This window comes from Ceratotherium simum, chromosome 2 (genome assembly GCF_057802395.1).
Source record: "Ceratotherium simum simum isolate JZ-2026a chromosome 2, ASM5780239v1, whole genome shotgun sequence".
In the NCBI taxonomy this organism is placed as follows: domain Eukaryota; kingdom Metazoa; phylum Chordata; class Mammalia; order Perissodactyla; family Rhinocerotidae; genus Ceratotherium; species Ceratotherium simum.
Window position 1 is genome coordinate 20,723,592 of NC_141901.1, and position 22,009 is coordinate 20,745,600.

The following is a 22,009-nucleotide window of genomic DNA, read 5'->3' on the forward strand; positions in this document are numbered from 1 at the left end:
GAGGTTTGACCAAAATCCACAGCTAAAATCTCAATTTTCTGAATAGGCCAGGAAATGTCAATAAAGTAATAAATGATGAATTTATAGAGTTTGAGTTTCTTCCATCTTGAACTCAATAGCTGGGATTAAGTTCTTCCCAATACTTGGTGTTACAAACATAGCACCATCACACTTGGTTTACCTTGAATAATTGAAATGGGGGTAATGACTTTCTGTGGGGTGAGGTAATGGTAGTTTTAACCAATCTATTAATGGTGTGCTCCTGGGATTTAACAGAAAATAGAGAGAGAGGCAAAGGACAGAGCGGTAGCTCTGATGAAAGTGTGTGCAGACATTCTTTGTGATTCCCGTTCACTTTTGCCAGCTACACTGAGAGGTGTTTTATTTTGCTGGATTTTATTCTGCTGGCTTTTAAAAGACATTGAATTTTCTCACGCTCAGAGAGTGTGATGAACGTGTGGAACATAAACAATGAAGTTTCCAGCCGTTGGGCTTCCTTTACTCTGCGTTTGGCATGAGGAGGAGGGCTTAGGTACGAGCCAGATTCTTTTCCTAGACTCATCACTGCTCACTGTGTGACATGAGGCATTGCCTCTCTCAGCTTTCATTTTGGGGAACTGTTTAGCATAGCAGTTCACACAGAGCAAGACTGCCTGGGTGCAAATTCCACGTCTTCCATTTACTAGCTCTGACTTTAGGTAAGTTATATAACCTCTTTGCTCATCTGTAAAACAGACATAATAACAGTATCTAACTCACTGGGTTGCTATGAAGATTTAAAACGTTCATAAATGTAAAGTTTCTAGAGCAGTCCCTGGCACATGGCAAGTACTGTATACATGGGGTCTGTTATTATTATTATTACATTTCTTATAAAATGATGTTATTCATTGCTGTAGTCAGCACCAAAAATATAACTCTAAACTATTTGAAGTTATTTGAAAGAAAGGTACTATAGTTCCTTGATACTATTATTATTTTCGATTTTATTTTCTTTTTGTCCATAGATATAGGATGACCTCAGAAGGTACCTTATTTATCAAAAATGCAGTTCCCAAAGATGCAGGGATCTATGGTTGCGTGGCAAGTAATTCAGCTGGAACAGATAAACAGACTTCTACCCTCAGATACATTGGCAAGTATCAACAGTTTAAAAGGCAGTTAAATAGGATGGATATCATATGAAGCAATGTAAAAGTACTTTTCTGAAAATTAATATTAGGAATGAGTTATGCTCAGCCTTATAATTTATTAATTATTTGACACATTGATTAAAGCAAATATTGTAACTGATTTAAGTCAGAAGTTCAGGGAGTAAATAGCTTCATTAGTCAACAGAAATCAAGGAAGTTTCCATATAATGGAAGAGTTCCAGATTGTCCACAGAGTTCTATCCTTCCACGGTTTATCTGTTCTCTGCAATATTTCACTTACAAACTAATAAATTCTATATCGTTTCTAGTTTACCTCAACTTCCGTTTTATATTTCCCACTTATATTCAAAACTGTTTATAACATTTCTGTTATAATTAAATGTTTATAGTATTTCTGTCATTTATCTCATCTAGATATTATTTTTGCTTTTCATCTTGTTTTTTTCCTCCAAACTCAAACATTTATTGAAGATGTATTTTGTGACAATTATTCTATAATATAATATATTCTAATATATATAATGTATAACCTAATATATTCTAATATATAATCTTATATATTCTAATAATAAATAATATAGAATAGAATGGAATGTTTCTTTTAATTTGGTCTTTTTTAGACAAATAAAAGACAAGGGCATTACATGTACAATGTCAGTTTGTAAACTGTGAATAATTAATGGCTAGCAATCCACCCTTTCACTCACTCTTATTTGCCATCATTCATAGTAAGGTAGTGAAACTGGCAGTGGAGAGGGAAGAGTGTAAAAGAGCCACAATAAAGATTGAGAATTGTAGTTGGTGTGTATAGATGCAGGAGGTAACAAAAGTCATAAATATTGAATCTGACAGCCTGGAAAGAAGTGGTTTCATTTATAGAAATGAGGAATTCACGTGGCGAATAAGTTTAGAAGGGAAGATGGGCTCCAATTTAGAGATAACAATTAAAAATGTTCACAGAACACCCAGGAGGAGAGGAAACAGACGGTTGGGAATGTTGAAAGGAGGTTGAAACAGATTCTGCGTTGAAGAAGTGAATTTTGGTTCATTCACAAAGAAGGCAAAATATTCAACCAGTTTATTTAATTTATTAATAACCCTGAGTATGTTAAATGTTGTGCTAAAGATTGGAGATTGTAAAATAAAAAATGTATGTTATGAAGTCCTTACTTTTCAAGAGCTTGCATAATGGGAGTGGATATACATGAAGAAATGTAATAAGGCAGACAGATAAGTACCTCAGTGGAAGGCTGGCGGAAGGGAAGATTAATTCTAACTGGGGAATTTGCAAAGATTTCTCAAAGCAGACAGGGTTTAAGCTCAGTCTGGAAGAATGAGTGAGATTTGAAGAGTTGTAGCAAAGGGCACTTCAGGCAGAGGAAACAAGTTTAGCCAAAGCAGGAAGATGGGAGAGAGAAGGGCGTTTTGAATGACCAGTGTAGCTCCATACCTTGTGGTAAGTAAGGAAGTGTAATGGAGGGTAAAGTTAAAAAGAAAGCTGTGCACCGGTTTATGATTTTTGAAAGCCAAACTAGGGAACTGTGAAATGGAATCACTGAAGGTTTTCTAGCAGAGGAGTAACATGATCTTTGAGACGTTAACTCCTGGCTTTGTTTAAAACTACCTCAATTCAAGTTAGGAAGTCCTCAAATGTCCACTTAAGAGAAAAATGTGTGAGTGAAGTAAAGCATTGGGCAAGCAAGTGAAGCAAACAGAGCTAAGGAAAGAAACTTAGAGAATGTCTATATTTAGCATCAAAGGGAAAAATAGAGTCGAAAATGGGAGACTCTACTTTTTATAGATGCAAATTTTAGTCTTAGACTGCAACTCTCTCTCTGTAGTTAGACATGAATAGCCTTAACATCACATAGAAAATGTTATAACAAATTCACCTGCAGTTGTACTATCCTCAAGTCTTAATTTAGCCAAGTCGTTCTTATCATCATAGCTTTTTTTTTTTTTTTTTTTTTTTAAGATTTTATTTATTTTATTTTTTCCCCCCAAAGCCCCAGTAGATAGTTGTATGTCATAGCTGCACATCCTTCTAGTTGCTGTATGTGGGACTCGGCCTCAGGATGGACGGAGAAGTGGTGCCTCGATGCGCACCCGGGATCCGAACCCGGGCCACCAGCATTGCAGCGTGCGCACTTAACCACCAAGCCACAGGGCCGGCCCCATCATAGCTCTTTTAATTATCTTTTTATTATTATTATGCTTCTCTCAGTTCCTTTAGTAGTGTTTCTATAAGATGTGTTCAGCTATCCAAGACTTTTCTTTCCTTATATACCTCTTTTTTCATTCACACCTTTCAATTAATGTCCTAAATTTTTTTGACTCTGTTTTATCAGAATTGTGTTTGCCTAATATTCTTTTGGCCTTAATGAATGATATTTTCATCACACACATCTATGTACACTTACATTATAAGAGTTTCCTTCTGTTTATAAGCACTGAAATAGACACAAGGATGTAAATCCTGATAGATTTTTAAGTTGGTTCATTTAGTAGTCGTAAACAAGGTGCATGTGGCATCATGCCAGATGTTAACTATTTGTATGTTTGTTGTTTTCAGAAGCCCCAAAGTTGATCGTAGTTCAAAGTGAGCTCTTGGTTGCCTTGGGGGATACAACAGTTTTGGAATGTAAAACCTCTGGTGTTCCTCCACCTCACGTGAAATGGTTCAAAGGTACATTTCTTACGTATGTTCACGTCTGGTTCACTTAGTTTTGTTTTCTCTTTTTTTAAAAAAAATGATTTGTTAAAAATTTGTTTTGGTGTGTGACTTAGCCGCTCCACAAAATGTGTTTATGATCTCACTAGAGACGATCAGTCAAAATTCTGGACTCTAAATTTCAGGATTTGACATCTGGTGTGGATTATAGGACCGTGAAAATCAAAGCAGGAAAAGTTCGCCTTTGCTAATCCAGCTGAACGTTCTCTTTGTTAGTTTAGGGTTGTTTCCTGTAGAAAATTGTCCAAGAATACTCAGTTAACGTTTGAAATAGCTTCACTGATTTTAGTTCACTTTTCTTAGAGATAATGGCTGTCACTATTAGAAAGCTTTCTGGATTCTCAAGGACACTTTCTAGAAAGTGCTCAAATAAAGGCATACATTGAAGCTTACAATTGAATGACATTTGTGATTGAAACAAATGTATTTCGTGGTTAGCTTCATCATGCATGGCAGATGCTTATATCAAGTATAGAAATTATCTGCCTATGTTTGTAACATAGTAACACCTCTGTGATTCTGGAATAAAATAACAGTAATATGGTGCTTGTTATTAGTGAGAAAACACTTGGGCCCTGTTCCAGGCTCAGATGCTGACAGTAGATATCTGTGTAAAATGTCCTGCTTCTGTTTCTGTCTCAGTTCTTCCAATCTATGAGAAAGAAAAATTCCCGAAAACACCCTACCAGGAGGTTGCTAGGATTATTGAGATGCTGTTTGCAAAATACTTTTTCATCTTCAGATGAAAAATGCTAAACAGTACAAAGTGCTATTGTTATGATTCTGTTTGTTAAATCACAGGCATTCCCATAGCAACGGGTTGATGTCATAATCACAAAATTATGAATTCACCTCGAGTTCAAACTCTTGGGGAACATGAGGTGAAAAAGAAAGGCGTTATGTAGAAAACAAACACTTTTAAATAACACAAATCAAAAACAAGGAGGGAAACTAGGAGATACTGCCATTTTCATGGTTTTCCATGTTAAATGATTTTTAGTCTTCATGTTTTCTCTGATAAGAAAGAATTTCTGGATTTGCTTCTTAATTAAGTTTATTTCAGTCAACATAAACTAATTTTACTTGTTTAAAATAATTAAATCTTCAAATTACAAATGAAATAATCAATTTTAAACTCATATCATAATTAAATAAATCCAGAAAAGATGTGTATAGAGGCAATATTTCTTTTTTAAATGTCAGTTGGAAGTTTATGTTACAAATAAAAATTTTTAAAAATTATGGAACCTGCTGATTTCTTTGCCTGTAGATAGCAGAGTCACACAGAGAGTCTTTTACTCTCCCAAACTGATGCTACTTTTCTGAATAACTTAGTCTTCATGTCAGCCTTGGTTTCACAAATGGCTTAGAAGCTAACGGAGGAGTTAGGGAACCATGTAGCCACCACATGGAAGATTCTAGAATTAACTACCTGTTAGTTCTCTCAACCATAGGTGTTGGAGTTCAATGGGCCCAGTAAATAATATCCCATTTCTCTGTCTGAGTTATGCACCAACAGAGCTAGAATGTGGGCATTAAACACTGACAGATAATATTGGAGGACATGCTCTGATGTTCATCAACAATGTGCAGAGCTTCCCTGAACCCCAGGATCAAGCCAACTTACTCTCCCAGTCACAGGCAGGCGATTTATTGCATAAACAGAGTCTGGATTATCAAGAGCAAAACTAGAGGACAAGCTCTTCTGCATGCAGACTAGTTCCAAAAAGAAAGGGAGAGAAGGCCACCAGGCCTTCCTTTCCCACCTCTGCTGGGGATGAGACACCAGGAAGGTTAGGAAAATCCTACCTTATGTAAACCACAGGGGTGAAGGAGAGTACTTACCCTTACCCTAACCGTGAGAATAACTTTCTCTTCATACTCTTTTTTCAGGCAATTCTGATCGAATAAAGTAGATGGTTATTTATTTATTTATGGTAAGAACACGAGATGTACTCTCTTAACAAATGTTTAAGTGTATAATACAGTATTGTTAACTACAGGTACCATGTTGTACAGCACATCTCTAGAACTGATTCATCTTGTATAATTGAAATTTTATACCTGTTGAAGAACAACTCTCCATTTCTCCTGCCCTCCAGCCGCTGGCAACCACCAGTCATTAATAAATTGTATTCCATTCAGACCATCAGAGAAAAGGAATGCCATAAGTACAAATGCCCACCAAAATTTTAGATTTTTCGTTTTTAGAAATGAACAACATAAAGTGCGTTCAAAGAAGAATCAGGAACACTATTAAAATGCTATGTAAAGGATATTTCTGGTAAAATATTAAATTGCATTTGTTTAGATCAGTGGTTCTTGAAGTATAATTAGTCAGGAATCCCTGGGGGCTGCCCACAGTTCTTTTCAGGAAATACACGAGATCAAAATTATTTTCCTAATAATATTAAGATGTTATTTGTCTTTTTCACTCTCATTGTCTCACAAGTGTATAGTGGAGTTTTTGGGGACCAAATAACATGTGATACCCAATAGAGTGAATGCAGAAGCAAATATGAGCACTCAGCTGTCTTCTATTAAACTAGACGTTCTAGAGATTTTAAAAAATGTGAAACAAGGCCACTCTTCTCACTAAATTTTTCTTGTTTTGGGAAATATAATTATTTTTTCATAAAATATGTTCATTATTTTATTATAAAATAAATACATATGTTTTTAAATTTTTCAGCTTCATTTCCAAAAAGCTAAATACAAATAAATAGAATTCACATAAACAAAAACTCATTAAAGTCCCCAGTAATTTTTAAAGTGTAAAAGGGTCTTGAGACAAACATTTTTGAGAAGCACTTAATTAACGTCAACTATTTGAGAGGATTTTATGCCAGGAATAATGATCTCTCTATTAGTCTTTACATCCACAGAGGCCAGAATTGAATTTAAACTACAGAAGAAAGAGAACCCTCCTCAATGGAAATAATTATTAAATACCAGAATAGATTGTCAAGAAAGTTTATATATTTTACTATGTATAACACTGTTCTAATCTCAACTCATATTAAAACTAAATAATCTCTATTTCATTTCTATATCAAAGTTCTTATTTCTCTACGGCTTCTCAATAATTTGAAGACTAATTTTTCAGTAGAAATCAAGAAAGGAGAGATGATTAAAATATGATCAAAATGCATACTTGATTAAACCAGTGTTTTCCAATTTACATTTTGTTTCGTTACTGCTATTCTTCAAACATTTTTATTTTATAAAAAGCTACTAGGAAAAAGTAGCTTTATTTCATCCTGTTATGTCCTCTGACATATACAGGGGAAAAAGGGAGAAGTAAATTCCAGAAATCTAAATGCATTTTAATCCAAACATTTTAGTACTTGATGAACAGCTAGGTCGCATTGTATCCTCCCTTAGTAGGAGGAAAGTTTATGTCAACATCATCTGCTTTTATTTATGAAAATTTCCTGGAGCACGTCGACACGGCTTTAGTTGCTTCTCTCATTTGTGCGTGGTATGTAGTAGCAAGCTTAAAAGGATGATTGGGGTTTTAAATATTGGAATGCTGAAAAATACTTTATTTTTGGCACTGACGGTTGCTAATGTAACTTTCTTGTTTTTAAATTTATGGCTCCTTTGACTTCTCCTTCCAAAATTATGAAAACAAAAAGAGAATTGTCTGTTTGTTGCCTTGAGTCTGTTGGTTGGTGCTTTTTATAGTATCCTAGAGAATTGCTAGCTATGAGTTTCTCTTTGCCTGTTAGAAGCTTAAAGGAGTTGCTTCTATGGTTCTCAGTCCCAGGGCACATGGCTAGGCTAATGTGTGACATTTTGGAGAGTGTCTTTTCAGAGTCGACATCTGGGCATGCTATGAAACCCTAAGAGCAGTGGCCCTCAAACCTCCTGAAAGTTTTTAGGAGTCCCACAAAGAGTTTGATATCACCCTTCACAAAAGCAAACAAAAAAGATACGGCCACTAAGCTGGCATTAAACATCCACTACTAGGTATTTTTTTGAAACTGGTCATCCCGATTAATTTCATTCTTAGCAAAGGAGACACTCTGGAGGAGGGGAAGCATAAGGCGAGGCTAACTTGACTTACAGATTTGTTGAGGCCTCACCTGCCTTCAAATAGAAATGGTTCTCAGGGGATTTGAGGTGCTACAAGGACACACAGCATATACAGGTAACTCAGACATAACTCATCTTTCTTAGGTCACCCCACCCTCACACTGAGGTCAAACTCAATACGTGGTTCCAGCCCCCACACATTTATACCCTACCTACTTCTTCCAAAAACCCCATTAACTCTAAGAACTTTGATGAATAATAGAGATTTAGTAGAGGTATCCTGGGAGATTTGTATAACAACACCTCTCTCTGGCCATTGTCAGAAGTTTCTCCTCCATTCTTTCTCTTCTACCAATAAGCTCTTCTCTATCCTCTCCAGCTAGCTATAGTTCTTTCTTCCCTAGTCATCCTCAGAATCCTCTCAGGCAGTTTACACCTCTCACAAGACAAAATCTAACCGTCAGCATTCAGCAAACCAAAAACCTACTAAGAAGACTTGTAGTCTCCTAATTATTTCCTGGGTAATTGAAATTCATCCTGCCACATAGATGGTAGAAACCTCTTTTCAACCTTCATCTTCTCATTCCCTTCTTACCTAACACAGCCGTGGTGACAGCCACCACCATTTCCCAGTCCCCCAAAGTAGCTTCAAAGAGTTCATTCATATTTGGGTACATATACAGTAGGAAATATTTGTACATAATTCATTTGGGGGCCAGATTTTTGGCTATAGGTTAGCCTGTAGAATTATACAGACTAATAAATCATCTCAGTGCCAAGAAACACTTCATTCTTTCACTGCATAAACATTGTTTAAGTGTCCACATTGTGCTAGACATTCGTATTTAAAAATTTACAATCAGTTTTCTCCCGAAGTTTTTAAATTAAACCAGTAGCAGAGTAAATCTAAATACTTTAGTGTTTAACGTTCTTCCCTTTTTTAACTTAGGAGATCTTGAGCTGAGGCCCTCAACATTCCTCATTATTGACCCTCTCTTGGGACTTTTGAAGATTCAAGAAACTCAAGATCTGGATGCTGGTGATTATGCATGTGTGGCTGTTAATGATGCTGGAAGGGCAGCTGGCAAGATCACTCTGGATGTTGGCTGTAAGCATCCCAGCTCTGACAGACAAATTTGTTTTGAAATTGGTCTGCTATTTTTCCATGCTGATAACTTGGAAACAATTAGATGGAAATATTTGTCAGAATGGCAAAATTAGAGTTAGCATTTCAGATTATTAATATAAAAATGGTAGTTAGCATTTACCACGTGCTTTCTATGTACGATGCACTGTACTAAGAACTTTTATATGTATTATCTCGTTAAACCCTCATATCAATCCTAAGTAGGCGATACTATAATTAATTCTGTTATATAGATAATGAAATGGAGGCTTAAAAAGTTTAAGCAACTTGACCAGGGTCACAGAGCTATGGAGGGGCAGAGCCTGGATATTGGAAGCCAGGATCCCTGACTTCACAGACTCTAGGCTTCACTGGTATGTCATCTATTGCCAAACATTTTCCTATCAGGTGTCATCCATTCTGACACCAAATTCCTAAGTGTTAACATCTGGAGGCCAGAAACTAGACTTTGGCCCTAGACCATAATTTGGAGATGTTGATGACAGCAAAGGTAGCAGACTGTGCTTTTCCTTTTTTTTTTTTTTTTTAAATTCACTAGGAGAGACTTCTCAGTGTATAAAATAAAGAACTAAGCACAAATAAATGTCAATCACAATGTGAAGGATACAGCATGTACATGACAACTATAGTCGGATTACTCAACAAGTTTGGTCCTCTCTCCTTCTTTGTCTCTCCATCTCATGTTTCTTGATGAAAAATAAATTCTAAACAGTGTGGTAACACGTGAAATAAAACAGAGCTTGCTTTGTATGAAAAAGAACCTGGCAGCTTAATTTTAACAGATAATTCAAACATTTGCATCACTTAAACTTGTAAAATATGACATTTCATTACATGATATTTTCATTTATATCTGAGGATTTTCATGCCAAAGCTGTTTTTTTTTTTTTAATGAAAGTTAGGAACTATAAGTAAAATGCATTTTTTTTTTATAATAAAGTAACACAAAATGTTTTAGTTCTACTATCTTAATTCTTTAAATGAAAATCATGGCCCTCTCAGCTTAATATTTTGTTTCATATAAACTAAATTTTTTCCTCCTGGGATCTTTTTTGATCCCCTTGCTCCCGGGCTGTCTGGTAAATACTCTGCATTCTTGGTGATTATGACCTTGGTATAGAATCAGCAAACCTAGAAATGCTCACAAAGACCACTGTAGAGTCTGTCTAGGGCACAGCATGATGTGTTTGAACCATGACTAAACTCTGTGGTTATTAAGAGCACTGCCTTGGAAATGAGACTGGGATCACTGGGTGGAGGGATCTGAATCTACCAGCAGAGTGCACAACACAAATAATGCTCGTAGAAATGTAAAGCCCCAATGAGGATGGTCACCAGATACAGAATTCTTGTTTCAAGAAATGTACAAAATACATTTCACTTCTCAACATTTTCTAGTTCTGCTTCTCCCTCTTTCCTGCACAGATATTTTATATTTACCCAACAATCTTTTAGAGTTGTCTGGCTCCAGAGGAAGAAGGAAATTGTTCCTAGCAAAAAGAGAATGACACCGTCACCCTGCTTCCAGATTATAGAAAATCTGAATCTCTTACACTTGCTTCTTTGCTTACTTACTGCCTTCTTGATAATCTTTTTGGCTTCTGGACTTTCTAGGTTCTCTTTTCTGCCTCATGATAAACCATAGAAGGGTTAGGGCTGTGTGAGCTGGACTGACTTCCACTGGATTAGGAAACATCCTAACAAATGTTTTGTATTTATCCTTCATTCCTTGAACTGAGTTTTGTTTTATCTTGACTCATATTCAATATCTTTGCTCTCTGTGATCCTTTCTAAAACAGTGGCTTTCTCAGTTTTTATTCCAGTAATTATCCTGATGGAACCATTAACGTAAGCTCAATTGTTTGTTTACTGTAACCTTGATCATTGTTAACAATTGCCAAATAACTTAGTATTAAAGTCAGCGCCATTCATGTTTCTGTTATGCCTTTACTGTTTTCTCATTCACCATTAGAGTCCTGATCATTATAGCTTACAAAGTTTATATAGACCTTGTCTGTCCACATAAAACTGTTGTTACATATTCTGGCAGATATAGGATGTAACTGCCAAGAACCATGCAAATCACAATTGCGGTGATGGTTGTGGTTATCACTGTTAGGTTTAAAAGCAAATAAACAAAAATCCTAAATGTTCCCGAGAATTTATATAATGGTTAAGAGAACGGGCTCTGGAGAGAGACTGGGTTTCCTGCTTGACTTTTAATAGTACCTACCCTATAGGTTGGTTTTAAAGATGAAATGAGACATTGTCACCCGTGTGCATTCAGCATGTCAGTGGTTATAGGTGTTCTTCTGGTTATAGGTGTTCTTCTGAAGCTGCTTAACGGAACATAAAGCAAATAGATGAATATTAACTTCACAAATTAAGTGGTCATTTTGATTCTTTGAGTCTTGAAAAATAATATATAAATGCATATATAATTGTGGCATAATATTTAATCTTAAGCATTGAGCTTTTAATATGAAAGTCACTGTTTCAACTTGATTTTTTTAACAAAGGGCTTGAGACAAGTTAAGTACCACTATTAGTAGTGCATAAAATTATTTACTTGAGTTCCACAATTATTGGGCATAAATTTAAGTAGCTTATGACTTAAGAATATAAACATGCTTTTATCCATATCACGTAACTATTTGGGCTTTCAGATTGTTTTTTTGGCCCTATTACTTCACATCAGCAATACTAGATCAAAAAATAATAATAAAAAGGCTGTTTAATATTAATTTTGAGTTCCATCTTCTTGTAATGAGTCTCTTTTTTCCTATTGTCCTTCTCATTATCATGGCTTTAAGTTATGGACATTTCAGGTTACCAGAGAAAGTTACCAATGCTTTTCATCCTTTTTTAAAAGAGGTAGTGAATTGTGAAGTCATTTGGAAGAAAAGAAGATTGGCTACATCAAACAAAAACTTGGCCTGGCAGCGATTTTATTTGCAGCATTCCACACCACACAGGGTTTGAGTCTTAGACTGTGGTTTCATGTTTTGTGGTTTGGTAGAACCAAAACAGTGTGTTCAACTATTTTAGGAAAGAAAATCTCTGTTGGACTAATATAATGCAAGAGTTGCCATAGTGGAGATATACTTAATTAACACTAAAGGAACTTGGATAGTTTTATGGAATAGGTTTTAGAGCAAGATGGTTAATCTGTTTGTAACACATATTTTCAAAATAATGTATGCTCACAGCCATATCTGGCTGTGACAACAGAGCTATACCATGCATTAACCTTGTGCAACTCTTAAGGTGCTTACACACAAATATTTAAGAGATCACAGAGGACCAAGCATAATCCTGACAGACTATGTGCCTAAGCCAAAATTGAAATTAATAATAGATATATTAAACTCCAGAACTAAGATTTAGTAAGTTAACTCTACAATATTTATGATCAACGATAGTTAATATTTGGGTCATTACTACATGCTAACTGATTAATAAAGATTCTCTCTTTTAACAATGTGAGTTAAGAAATGTTATCTCCCTTTAGTTCATGGGGAGATTTAGACCAGGGGAGGTAAAGTAATTTTCCAAGTTTATAGACTGAGAAATAGTGGAACCGCCATTTGAAACCACCTAGTGGACTGTAACTTCTCTAAGCAACACAGCCTCCTCTGTACAAGGCCTGTGTCTTGTGCTACAATCCCTGCTGCTCCATTTCTCCCTAGTCTCGTTAATCTGTTTACCATCCACCCAGTGTAATTCACTTGGAGTCCAAGTTGGCCACACTCAGGACTAGGAAGTATTTAAAAGACTTCTTGGCCTGAGTTAGGAGTTGCTTCATTTTTGAGATTTGCTTGTCATGGATGCTGTCTTGGCTACTTACCTAGTGACTGGTACTTTCATTTGCCTTGTTTTCTGGTACTGGTATGTGTATTCCCTAACCTCGTGCTTGTCTTGTGCCTGACTCTGTTCCCAAAGCTTCTTCACCACAGATGACTTCTCCCATCTTAATTGAGTTTTATGAGTACAACTTGAGATTTGCTTATCCTTTTTTATTACAGTTTGTTCTTGGCTTTCTTAGTTCTGAAAATTCTTATTTGTCTCCATTTTCACTGATGGCTATGTTCTCTTGTGTCAGTAAGCTTGGTTTCCTCTCCAATACTTGGTTGATCCCAGGCTTCTGCATATTGTTTTGCTCTTCTGGAATTTATTTTCTGCCCCCTGTCTACATTGACCTGCCCACACTCTGAGCCTAACGCATCCTGAGACTTTTATATTTAACCTCTATTTCTCGGAAAAGCAACTGCCTCTAGAATAAATGACTACTATCACTCCAGAGAAAAGTAACTAGACCTTATACACCTGGGATAAGCAAACAATGAGCTACTTTATAAACTATTTTTTAAAATATGTTTATTTTGCCTATTATTTTTTAAATCGAATTCCCATATAGATGGATTAAGAGAAATGTAAACACAGATACACTACTTCTTTTTAAAAACATAGTGTTCAATTGTGGTATTTAACTTTATTTTATTTAGGTTCGATAAACAGACAATGGGGCTTCTGAAATTGCCATGTTTTCTTCAAAAGGGCAAGTTCAAATGCACTGGGTCAAAGTTGTTATCATCATATACATTTACATGCACACACAAACACACACACACTAGATTATTGTTGAAGTGTTTTAATATTGATTCAATCATTCGCAAATATTTAGCAGCCATGTGTAATGCACAAAATACCATGTTAGTTGCTATAAAAAATAAAATATGGTTGCAAACATAAACTCTCTAGGGAAAATCAAGCATATAGTCTAATACAAGGCTGAATGTGGCCATTGCTGTGAGAATGGCACAGAGTGAGTTCTCTGAAACCTCGGACAGGGAAGAAATCATATCCATTTGGGATAGTAAGAGATGGCATTGAGGAGGGACATTTTGAACTGGAGTAAAGAATTGTCAATATTTCCAAGCCAGAGATCAACAGCAGGCGCTGCATTTGAAAGGGATGGCAGTAACAAAGGTACCAATATGAGAAAGGTCAATCCTTGTTTGGAGAAGAGTGAGGAGTTCTGAGTGGCCAGAGGCTAGGATCTGTGTAGGGAAATCATGGGAGATGAGGCTGCAAAGTTAGAGGCAGCCCTTTAACCCACACTAATAAAGCACTAATGCTGCTCGGGAGACAACTGTACATTCGAGTCCCAGAATTCCCATTGAGAAGGAAGGAAGTGATTTCCACACCCATTTTTATTAGCCTACTAAACAGCTTGACTATGGGCAGTTGTAAGAAACCATAGAAAAGAGAAAGCTGATAGAATGACAAAGAACTGTGACTCTGGAGTCAGATTGACCTGGTTTTCAATCCTAGCTCTACTCCTCAACTCCATGTCACTCTTAGCAAACTAACCATCTCTGTCACAGTTTCTTCATGTATAAAATTGGGGTAATAATAGTATCTACCTTATAGGAATACTGTGAGGATAAAATGAGATAATTAATGGAGAGCACTCAACACATTCCCTGGTTCTGTAAATGATAGTTATTGTAATTCCTAACCAATATTTAACCTTGACGTTATCAAGGAAACCTCCAAGGGTACCTCCTCTTAAAGTCCTCCGTGAACAGGCTTCATGAATTACCTCCAGTAGTATCCTATATTTTTGTCCTTGCCTGATGCCTCAAACATCATTACTCATAAGTTCTGGGGGACATATTGAGAGCCTCATCTATTTGGGCTTGCTGACAGCATCCTCCTTATATTGTATTCTGATGTTTTCCAAGGTGTGCCTCTGACATATTTCTAATTCTTCCTCCTGGTTTCTGTGGTTACCTGAGTTATGTGGATAACTGTAGCCTTCTTATCTATAATTTTATAATTTCTGAATCATCTCTTAACTCTATGATATTAAGCACTCACTAGTCTCCCTTTATCAGCTACTTTATTCTGTTACTTTAATTTGTATTTTTGATTCTCAAACTAAAATTTCTTTAACTCAAAAATGTGAAAAAAGTATGAAAGATATTGAGAAGCAGAAGTGTGGTGTACAACAAGGATACAGTTTAAGATTAAATACTGTTAGCTTGTTATACAATGATCTATTGAAGAATGAACTCTAGTATAAATTAAGTTCATTTAAAAATTTGACCAAAAGGAGTAAGTTTTGAAAGTGTCAAAAATATTTCATTACAGGGCAAACTTATTTGTAAGGGAGTTTAAAGATTTGAGCAGTATGGTATAAACTAAAATTAAAAACAAATTTCTGAAATGAAAGATTCTCTTTGTTTAAGGTAATCTTGATTTAAATTCTCACTCTTTTCATCATTTATCACTTTAAGGAAACAGTTGAACTTTTTTGTGCCCCTATTCATTTGTAAAGCAAAAAGGAAATATCTGCTATTTCATTAGTAGCCAGGAATACTTAAAGGGTAAATTTATAATATTACATAAACAATGATTTGATTCAAATTCAATCTGTTGACAGCTTAATGATTAAGTTTATACTTAATGTGCGTGTATACTATCCCAATGACCTTTTTTTTTTTTTTTTTTTTTAAATATCATCCAGCACCTCCAGTTTTCATACAAGAACCTGCTGATGTGTCTGTGGAAATTGGCTCAAATGTGACATTACCTTGCTATGTCCAGGGTTATCCAGAACCAAAGATTAAATGGCAAAGATCAGACAACATGCCGATCTTCTCAAGACCCTTTTCAGTGAGTTCCATCAGCCAACTAAGAACAGGAGCTCTCTTTATTTCAAGTAGGTTAAAGGAGATATATTTTATCCAAGTATGTACATATATATTATACATTCATGTTTTATACATAGATATTGCTTTGTTTAAAATAATGAATTAATCTTCCTTGCCAACACATTTTTGTGTTTGTTGCATTTCACTTTAAAATAGTATTGAATCCTTATATTTGGGAATTGTCCTTTGTTGTTAGCGCTGTTGAGTTGATTCCAACTCCTAGTGGTGAGGGAACCCTACCCTATCTTTTTGTGCCATCCTGTCACTCTCACCTTCCAACACAATATTAGACAATGCTCTGCTGCTGTTCTTAAATTTTTTTGGAAGTGGGTGGCCAGGTCCTTCTTCCTAGTCTGTCTAATCTGGAAGCTCTGCTAAAAACCCTCCACCATGGGAGACCCTGCTGGTATTTGAAATCCCAGTGGCATAGCTTTCAGCATCACAGCAACATGCAGCCGCCACAGTATGACAACTGACAGATGGGTGGTGTGGTGGTAAAAGCGCAAAATCTTAACCATTGGACCACCAGGACTGGCTTTTGCTTAGACCTGGAAACAAATCAATTAGAGAAGATGAAAGAAAAGGAAGAATGAAAGAGGGCAATGTATTGACTAATGGTTGCCCAATTAAATCATCTCAAAGGAAACTAGTGATTAGAGACTTAGTTCTCAGTAGTATTTTGTATTTCTATACAAATTAGTCCAAGAGTTGATAATATGAAAAATATCTTGGTTAGAAGTAATGTATGACTTGTTAACCAGGTGATTTGCTGAATTTTCCTTTGCAAATGACTGTTGGCTGTTGTTGAGAGTGGACACTGCCTGATTTGACCAGGTGCAATTCTGCGGTTATGTGCATATGGTTAACAGAGGAGTGGGAACTTTGTCACTGCTCTTTATCTGAGCTAGTATGGAACTATTCATAATAGAAAGCCACATTTTTCCCTGTCAAAATCTTATCAATAGATTAAACTCTGCTTATTTTAGTTAAAATATTTGCAAAGATGACAGTTATTTCCCTATTTAAAATCTCTTGCCTCCCCCATTGCTCACAAGACAAAAGCACACTCTTTGTAAGGCACCAGGCTACCTCTTCAGCTTCGGTCTCCTGACTGTATCCACACAACATGTAACCAAGTCGTCCTCATCCTAATGCACCTCACACCCTCTTTAATTAAAAATATTTTGTAATATCTTTTTTATTATCCTGAAAAAGTCTGTATGTTTGATCTACCTACATAATAAAAATTATTTTAATATCCAAAATGTAGTACAAAGGAAAGTAATTTTTATGAAAATAATATGCATTTCAATAGGTAGATACTCTGGCAATGTCTACACAATATGCCTACACGTTTATGTACATCACCATGAATTTGACAGCTCAAATGTAGACTGATACAGGAGAATGGAATGGATGACTCAAAAACTCCAAGCTAGTGAAGTGATTTTCTAACGTGGTGGGCACTTCTAGCTACAATTCTTTCTTCCACTTAAACAGAATTAGGTTGTAGGCTCATATAGTTGTAAGCAAAGTCATCAAATCCATGAATTTCCAGTGGGGTCTTCAAAAGTCTTGCTGGACTTGGGATAATTGTTTTTTTTCATGAATCTGCCCCATGCATCACCTCCCTAGTCTTTGGTCTCTAAATGCCAATAGACTCCCCCAATCATTGAGCCAACTAAAAAAATCTCCCCTGCAAACCTCCAGAATGCCCCCAGGGTGGTGGTGAAGCATCCATTGGTGGTGCAGATTTCTATTCTTTGAAAAGACCATTATTTTTAAAGTCATGCTTTTGCCTTTGCAGCCTGGGTTTGGACTGCCCTTCCTCTATTCTTCCTGCTGTTTAAGGTACAGCTCAGATAGTACCTCCTGTGTGACTCCTTCTCTAACTCTTCTACATGCCATGAGTCACTCCTGTCTCTGTGCTCCCACAGCTCATTGTTTGCAACTCATATTATTGCATTTATCACACTGTGGTATGATTGTTGGTTTTTATGTGTGTCTCCTCCCCTAGAATGGGAACATCAGAAGGCAGTACCGTGTGTTCCACCCACAGATCTCAGCACTGTGCGTGGCACATAGTGAATGCTCCATGGATGGTATTGAATAAATAAATGGTCTCTTCTTTTTAGACTTATGGGCAAGTGATAAAGGAACCTATATTTGTGAAGCTGAAAACCAGTTTGGGAAAATCCAGTCCCAGGCAACAGTAACAGTGACAGGACTTGGTAAGATCAATTAATGCTTAGACACCACACTCTTCAGAATCATCAGACTTCTTTTACTACATCATCTCTTGCCTGTGCCACTTCTTTTTTTAAAACCAGGTAAATATCTGATTACTAGGTTAGCCTTCCCTCCCCCCACACTATTTCATATTTCGTAGGATGTTAGAACTGGAAATAACATTCGAGATCCTCTGCTCCAAGATCCTTATCTTCCATTTGAAGAAATGGAAGTCAATTTAAATAAATTGATTTAAATCTAAATATGAACACACACACACACACACACACACACACACACACACACACACACTAGAGTGGTGGAGTTCCTTTCTGGTTACTTTTTTTACATTTATCATTTTAGTCCTCATGGAATTATTTTTATGTATGATATGAGGTAAGAATATAATATCGCTTATTTCCAAGTGGTAAGATGTTTGTTTCAATATCTTTTATCGAATATTCTCTTCCCACTGATTAAAATACCCATTTGGTCACATGCTAAATTTATAGTCCTATATCTATTCCTTGGAACCCTATTTATGCTACTAGTGCTACATTATTTAAATTATTATAGCATTTATTGTGATTTTTAAATCTGTCAGTGCATGTTTCTCATTAATACACTTCTATAAAATTTTCTTTACATATCTCCCTTTCTTCATCTACATGTACTTAAATTTTCCAAGTAGACTGTCTTGGGGATTTTGCTTTGATTTATGTTAAATTTATTCATTGATTTCTAGAAAAGAACATCTTTACAATACTTCCTTACCATTCTGTCTAGGAGTCCACCTCATTTTATTTGCTTGAGCTGTTGTGACAGCCTTCTCACTGATCCATCCCTTCCAGTTTTTCCCTTCCTATTCACAGTTTTCAGATTAATATTTCCTGAAAATGGTTCTGATGATTCCACTTTTCTATTTATAAATGCATTCAGTCACTCTCCATTTGTCGGTTGAATGCATTGCAAATTTCTTGCCTTGACATTTCTGGCTTTCCGTGCCATAGACTTCTTCTTTTTTACTTTCTCTACTTCAATGCTATCACCTGTTCTCTTGCCATTCCCTCTGCTTAGAAGGGTCCTTTATCTCTACCTTCCAATTCATACTGATTTACATTTAAAAATTTATTCCTAAAATCTCAATGTTTTATAGCACAGTTAGTAGTCATCTTGGCCTATAAAAGAATTCGCCTTCCTTTTGGGTGGAATAGAGTTGATAGTCCCTGTGCTCTCCCTGATGTAGTTGCTCCACTCCTTGGAATCAGCCCTTCAGTGACCAGTGTAATTGAAGGACAGCAGCTTACTTTGCCATGTGCTTTATTGGCTGGAAATCCCATTCCAGAACGCCGATGGATTAAAAATTCAGCCATGGTAAGAACCTTTTAAAGCCATGCATTCGCATTCCTAATTTTCTTGAGTAAAAGGCAATGCATTCCAACCATTGAAATTTCAGTTTAATAAACATACAAAAATATATTTTGTAACTGTACCAAAACTTTTCTTCGGTATTAATGTGTTTACGTAGTTCATATTATTTTAGAATTAATAAGATGGAGAAATAGTCAATGGTGTAATTTTTATAATTTTGCATTAAATTCAATGTAACTAATAAACCCTTCAGAATATGTAAAAACTGAAGCAAGTATGAAGTTATTTTCATAGCATTTAAATATTTTTATATACTTTGCAGGACATAATGAAATGTTAATATTCTGATAAAGTTTTTCTATTTTATATGTGAATCTTTATCATTAACTTCAAACATTAAAATGAACTATTTAAAAATATGGATCTATTTTATATATGAATCTTTATCATTAACTTCAAACATTAAAATGAACTATTTAAAAATATGGATCTATTTTGTGTCATGGCTTTCTAGTGTATAAATTTTGATTATGAAAGGATGTGAAAAATTTCCACAATTCTATGGAATTTTTCTGCAAACATGCTCTCTATGGCATTAAATTTTCATCTGGTTCAGAGCATTTTTCCTTCCATTTTCCAGAGTAGTTAAACTCACCTTCTTCTTGAGCTACCAATTAGATGTGAATTGACTCCATGGAATAAGATGTAAGGTTCATATATGCCTAAAAACTTGAGAAAAATTAGTACACCTCACTCAATAATAAATGCCCTTATAGCATAGGATGATACTGTTTGGGCCCTCAGGTATCCCGTGACTGAACAAAATGCATAAATGGCACAGAGTTAGAGGTAATCATTTTTAACAAAAAATATTGCCAGCCTTCTCTGACGCAGTTCGTGTATCATACGTTGTCCTGTGATATTTGCATCTGTCACTGAAAAGGGTGGATGTTGAGATTAAGTCACATTCTCTCAGCTTGAATGAGTGCCTATTTGCCAAAATAAAAATATAAAATGGCTTGCAAGTAGTAATAAGGTCTTCTTGGAAAAAGACAAATTATGCCAAAAGTAGAAATTACTAGGGAAATTTGGGTCCTGAGTGATAACAAAAATTACAGAAACGTGAAACAAGTGGTATTTCTATTTCTTTCCCTTTTCCAACATGTGCATAACTCTGACAGATGTTAGTAGGTGTAATTTTTGGTGGTATATCAGGATGACATAAAATTGATACTATTCTTGGTAACAATTTATGCTCATCATTTTTCAATTAAGGGTGTTAAAATATTTTATAAGACATTTAATAACCCAGTTGGAGAAAAAGCAGATCTGGTTTTGGCTTAGGCAAGATTGTCTTTTTAATTAAAAATGAATTTTTTTTCTTTAAGTTGGTCCACAATCCTTATATCACTGTACGCAGTGATGGGAGTCTTCATATTGAAAGAGTTCGCCTTCAGGATGGAGGTGAATATACTTGTGTGGCCAGTAATGTTGCTGGAACCATTAACAAAACAACCACTGTGGACGTGCATGGTAAGAGACATACCCGTTGTAATTCTTTCTAAACCGCGGTCAAAGTTGGGTTCATATCTTTAAATCAAATAACTCTGTCCCTCTAGTTAAAAGAAGTGGATATCTTTCCTAATTGTTATTCTTAACAAAAAAGCCTTATGTCTTGAACAATATTTACATTGTTAAGGCTGTTTCCAGATTTCCCTTTCCTACATACACAAAAAGACATTATTGGGAGTCACCAGCTAAGTCTGGCCAAGGGCTTTTGTAAGTGGTTTCTTAATTGATAAAAGTGAGCTCAGCTCTCAAAGAGTTAGGTTTAAAAATACATTTTAATTTCAGGCAAGCTGAACTTATTGTACCATCCAAATTGCCTTTTCTTTGTGGATTGTGCAACAACCATGTCCTTACTAATGACCCCTTTGTGTGTTAGCTAGAAATGACCTAAACTTTTCTAAAGGCCACCTCGTGCTCCAGACAATCGTTTTGAGTGTTAAATAATTTAAAGGTCATAAATAAGAAAATCCAGAAGCTATCTTTTTCCATTTATGACTAACTTTTTACATCTTGATAAATAAATGACAGCTTCATAGTTTAAGAAATTGTCATAACTTTTTTGTATATCTTGTTTACAGACTTTGCAACATTGCTTTTTTTAAGTGTGATATTAAAAAATAATTCTGTGTACAGGGATGAAAGTAGCACAGAACTTTTATTTTTGGTAGTTAATTCAGTCTTTTTTTAGGACATGAATTGGAGAATCCAGTAATTTTCAAATTTTACTTGGTCTGTTGGAAATTTCAGTGGATGCAGACCATTTTCTGTTAAAAAGACCATCATCTTTTTAACATCTGCTTCTCATTGTAAATAGCCTCTTCCACCACTCTCTATCTTGTATACCAATTTCTGCCAACATCACATGAGATAATCTCTAAGAAATATTTTGAAGAAATACTAAGTTACAGTAAATTAATTATAGTCTAAAAGAGTAAATGCATAATGCCAGATTGGATACAGTTGTGTTTAACTATTTTTAAAGATCAATTCATAGATTTCCTGGAGAGTGCTTATAGACTGGTTTGAGAATCTAGTGTAGAAATGCATTCAT

The 22,009-nt window shown here is 35.5% G+C and overlaps 1 protein-coding gene across 5 annotated transcripts in view; it reads left to right on the forward strand.

Annotated features, from left to right (window-relative positions):
* HMCN1 (hemicentin 1) overlaps positions 1-22,009 on the forward strand; it is a 465,592-nt gene that overhangs the window by 219,018 nt on the left and 224,565 nt on the right. For 4 of the 5 annotated variants that reach the window (XM_087439017.1, XM_004424923.3, XM_087439001.1 and 1 more), the window contains exons 13-19: positions 1,008-1,135; positions 3,727-3,840; positions 8,873-9,031; positions 15,603-15,797; positions 17,925-18,020; positions 19,265-19,392; positions 20,778-20,922. In XM_087439017.1, the coding sequence (XP_087295143.1) occupies positions 1,008-1,135; positions 3,727-3,840; positions 8,873-9,031; positions 15,603-15,797; positions 17,925-18,020; positions 19,265-19,392; positions 20,778-20,922 (965 nt within the window). Of the gene's footprint in view, positions 1-1,007; positions 1,136-3,726; positions 3,841-8,872; positions 9,032-15,602; positions 15,798-17,924; positions 18,021-19,264; positions 19,393-20,777; positions 20,923-22,009 lie in introns of those variants that run through there. The other variant, XM_087439010.1, reaches the window with a different exon arrangement.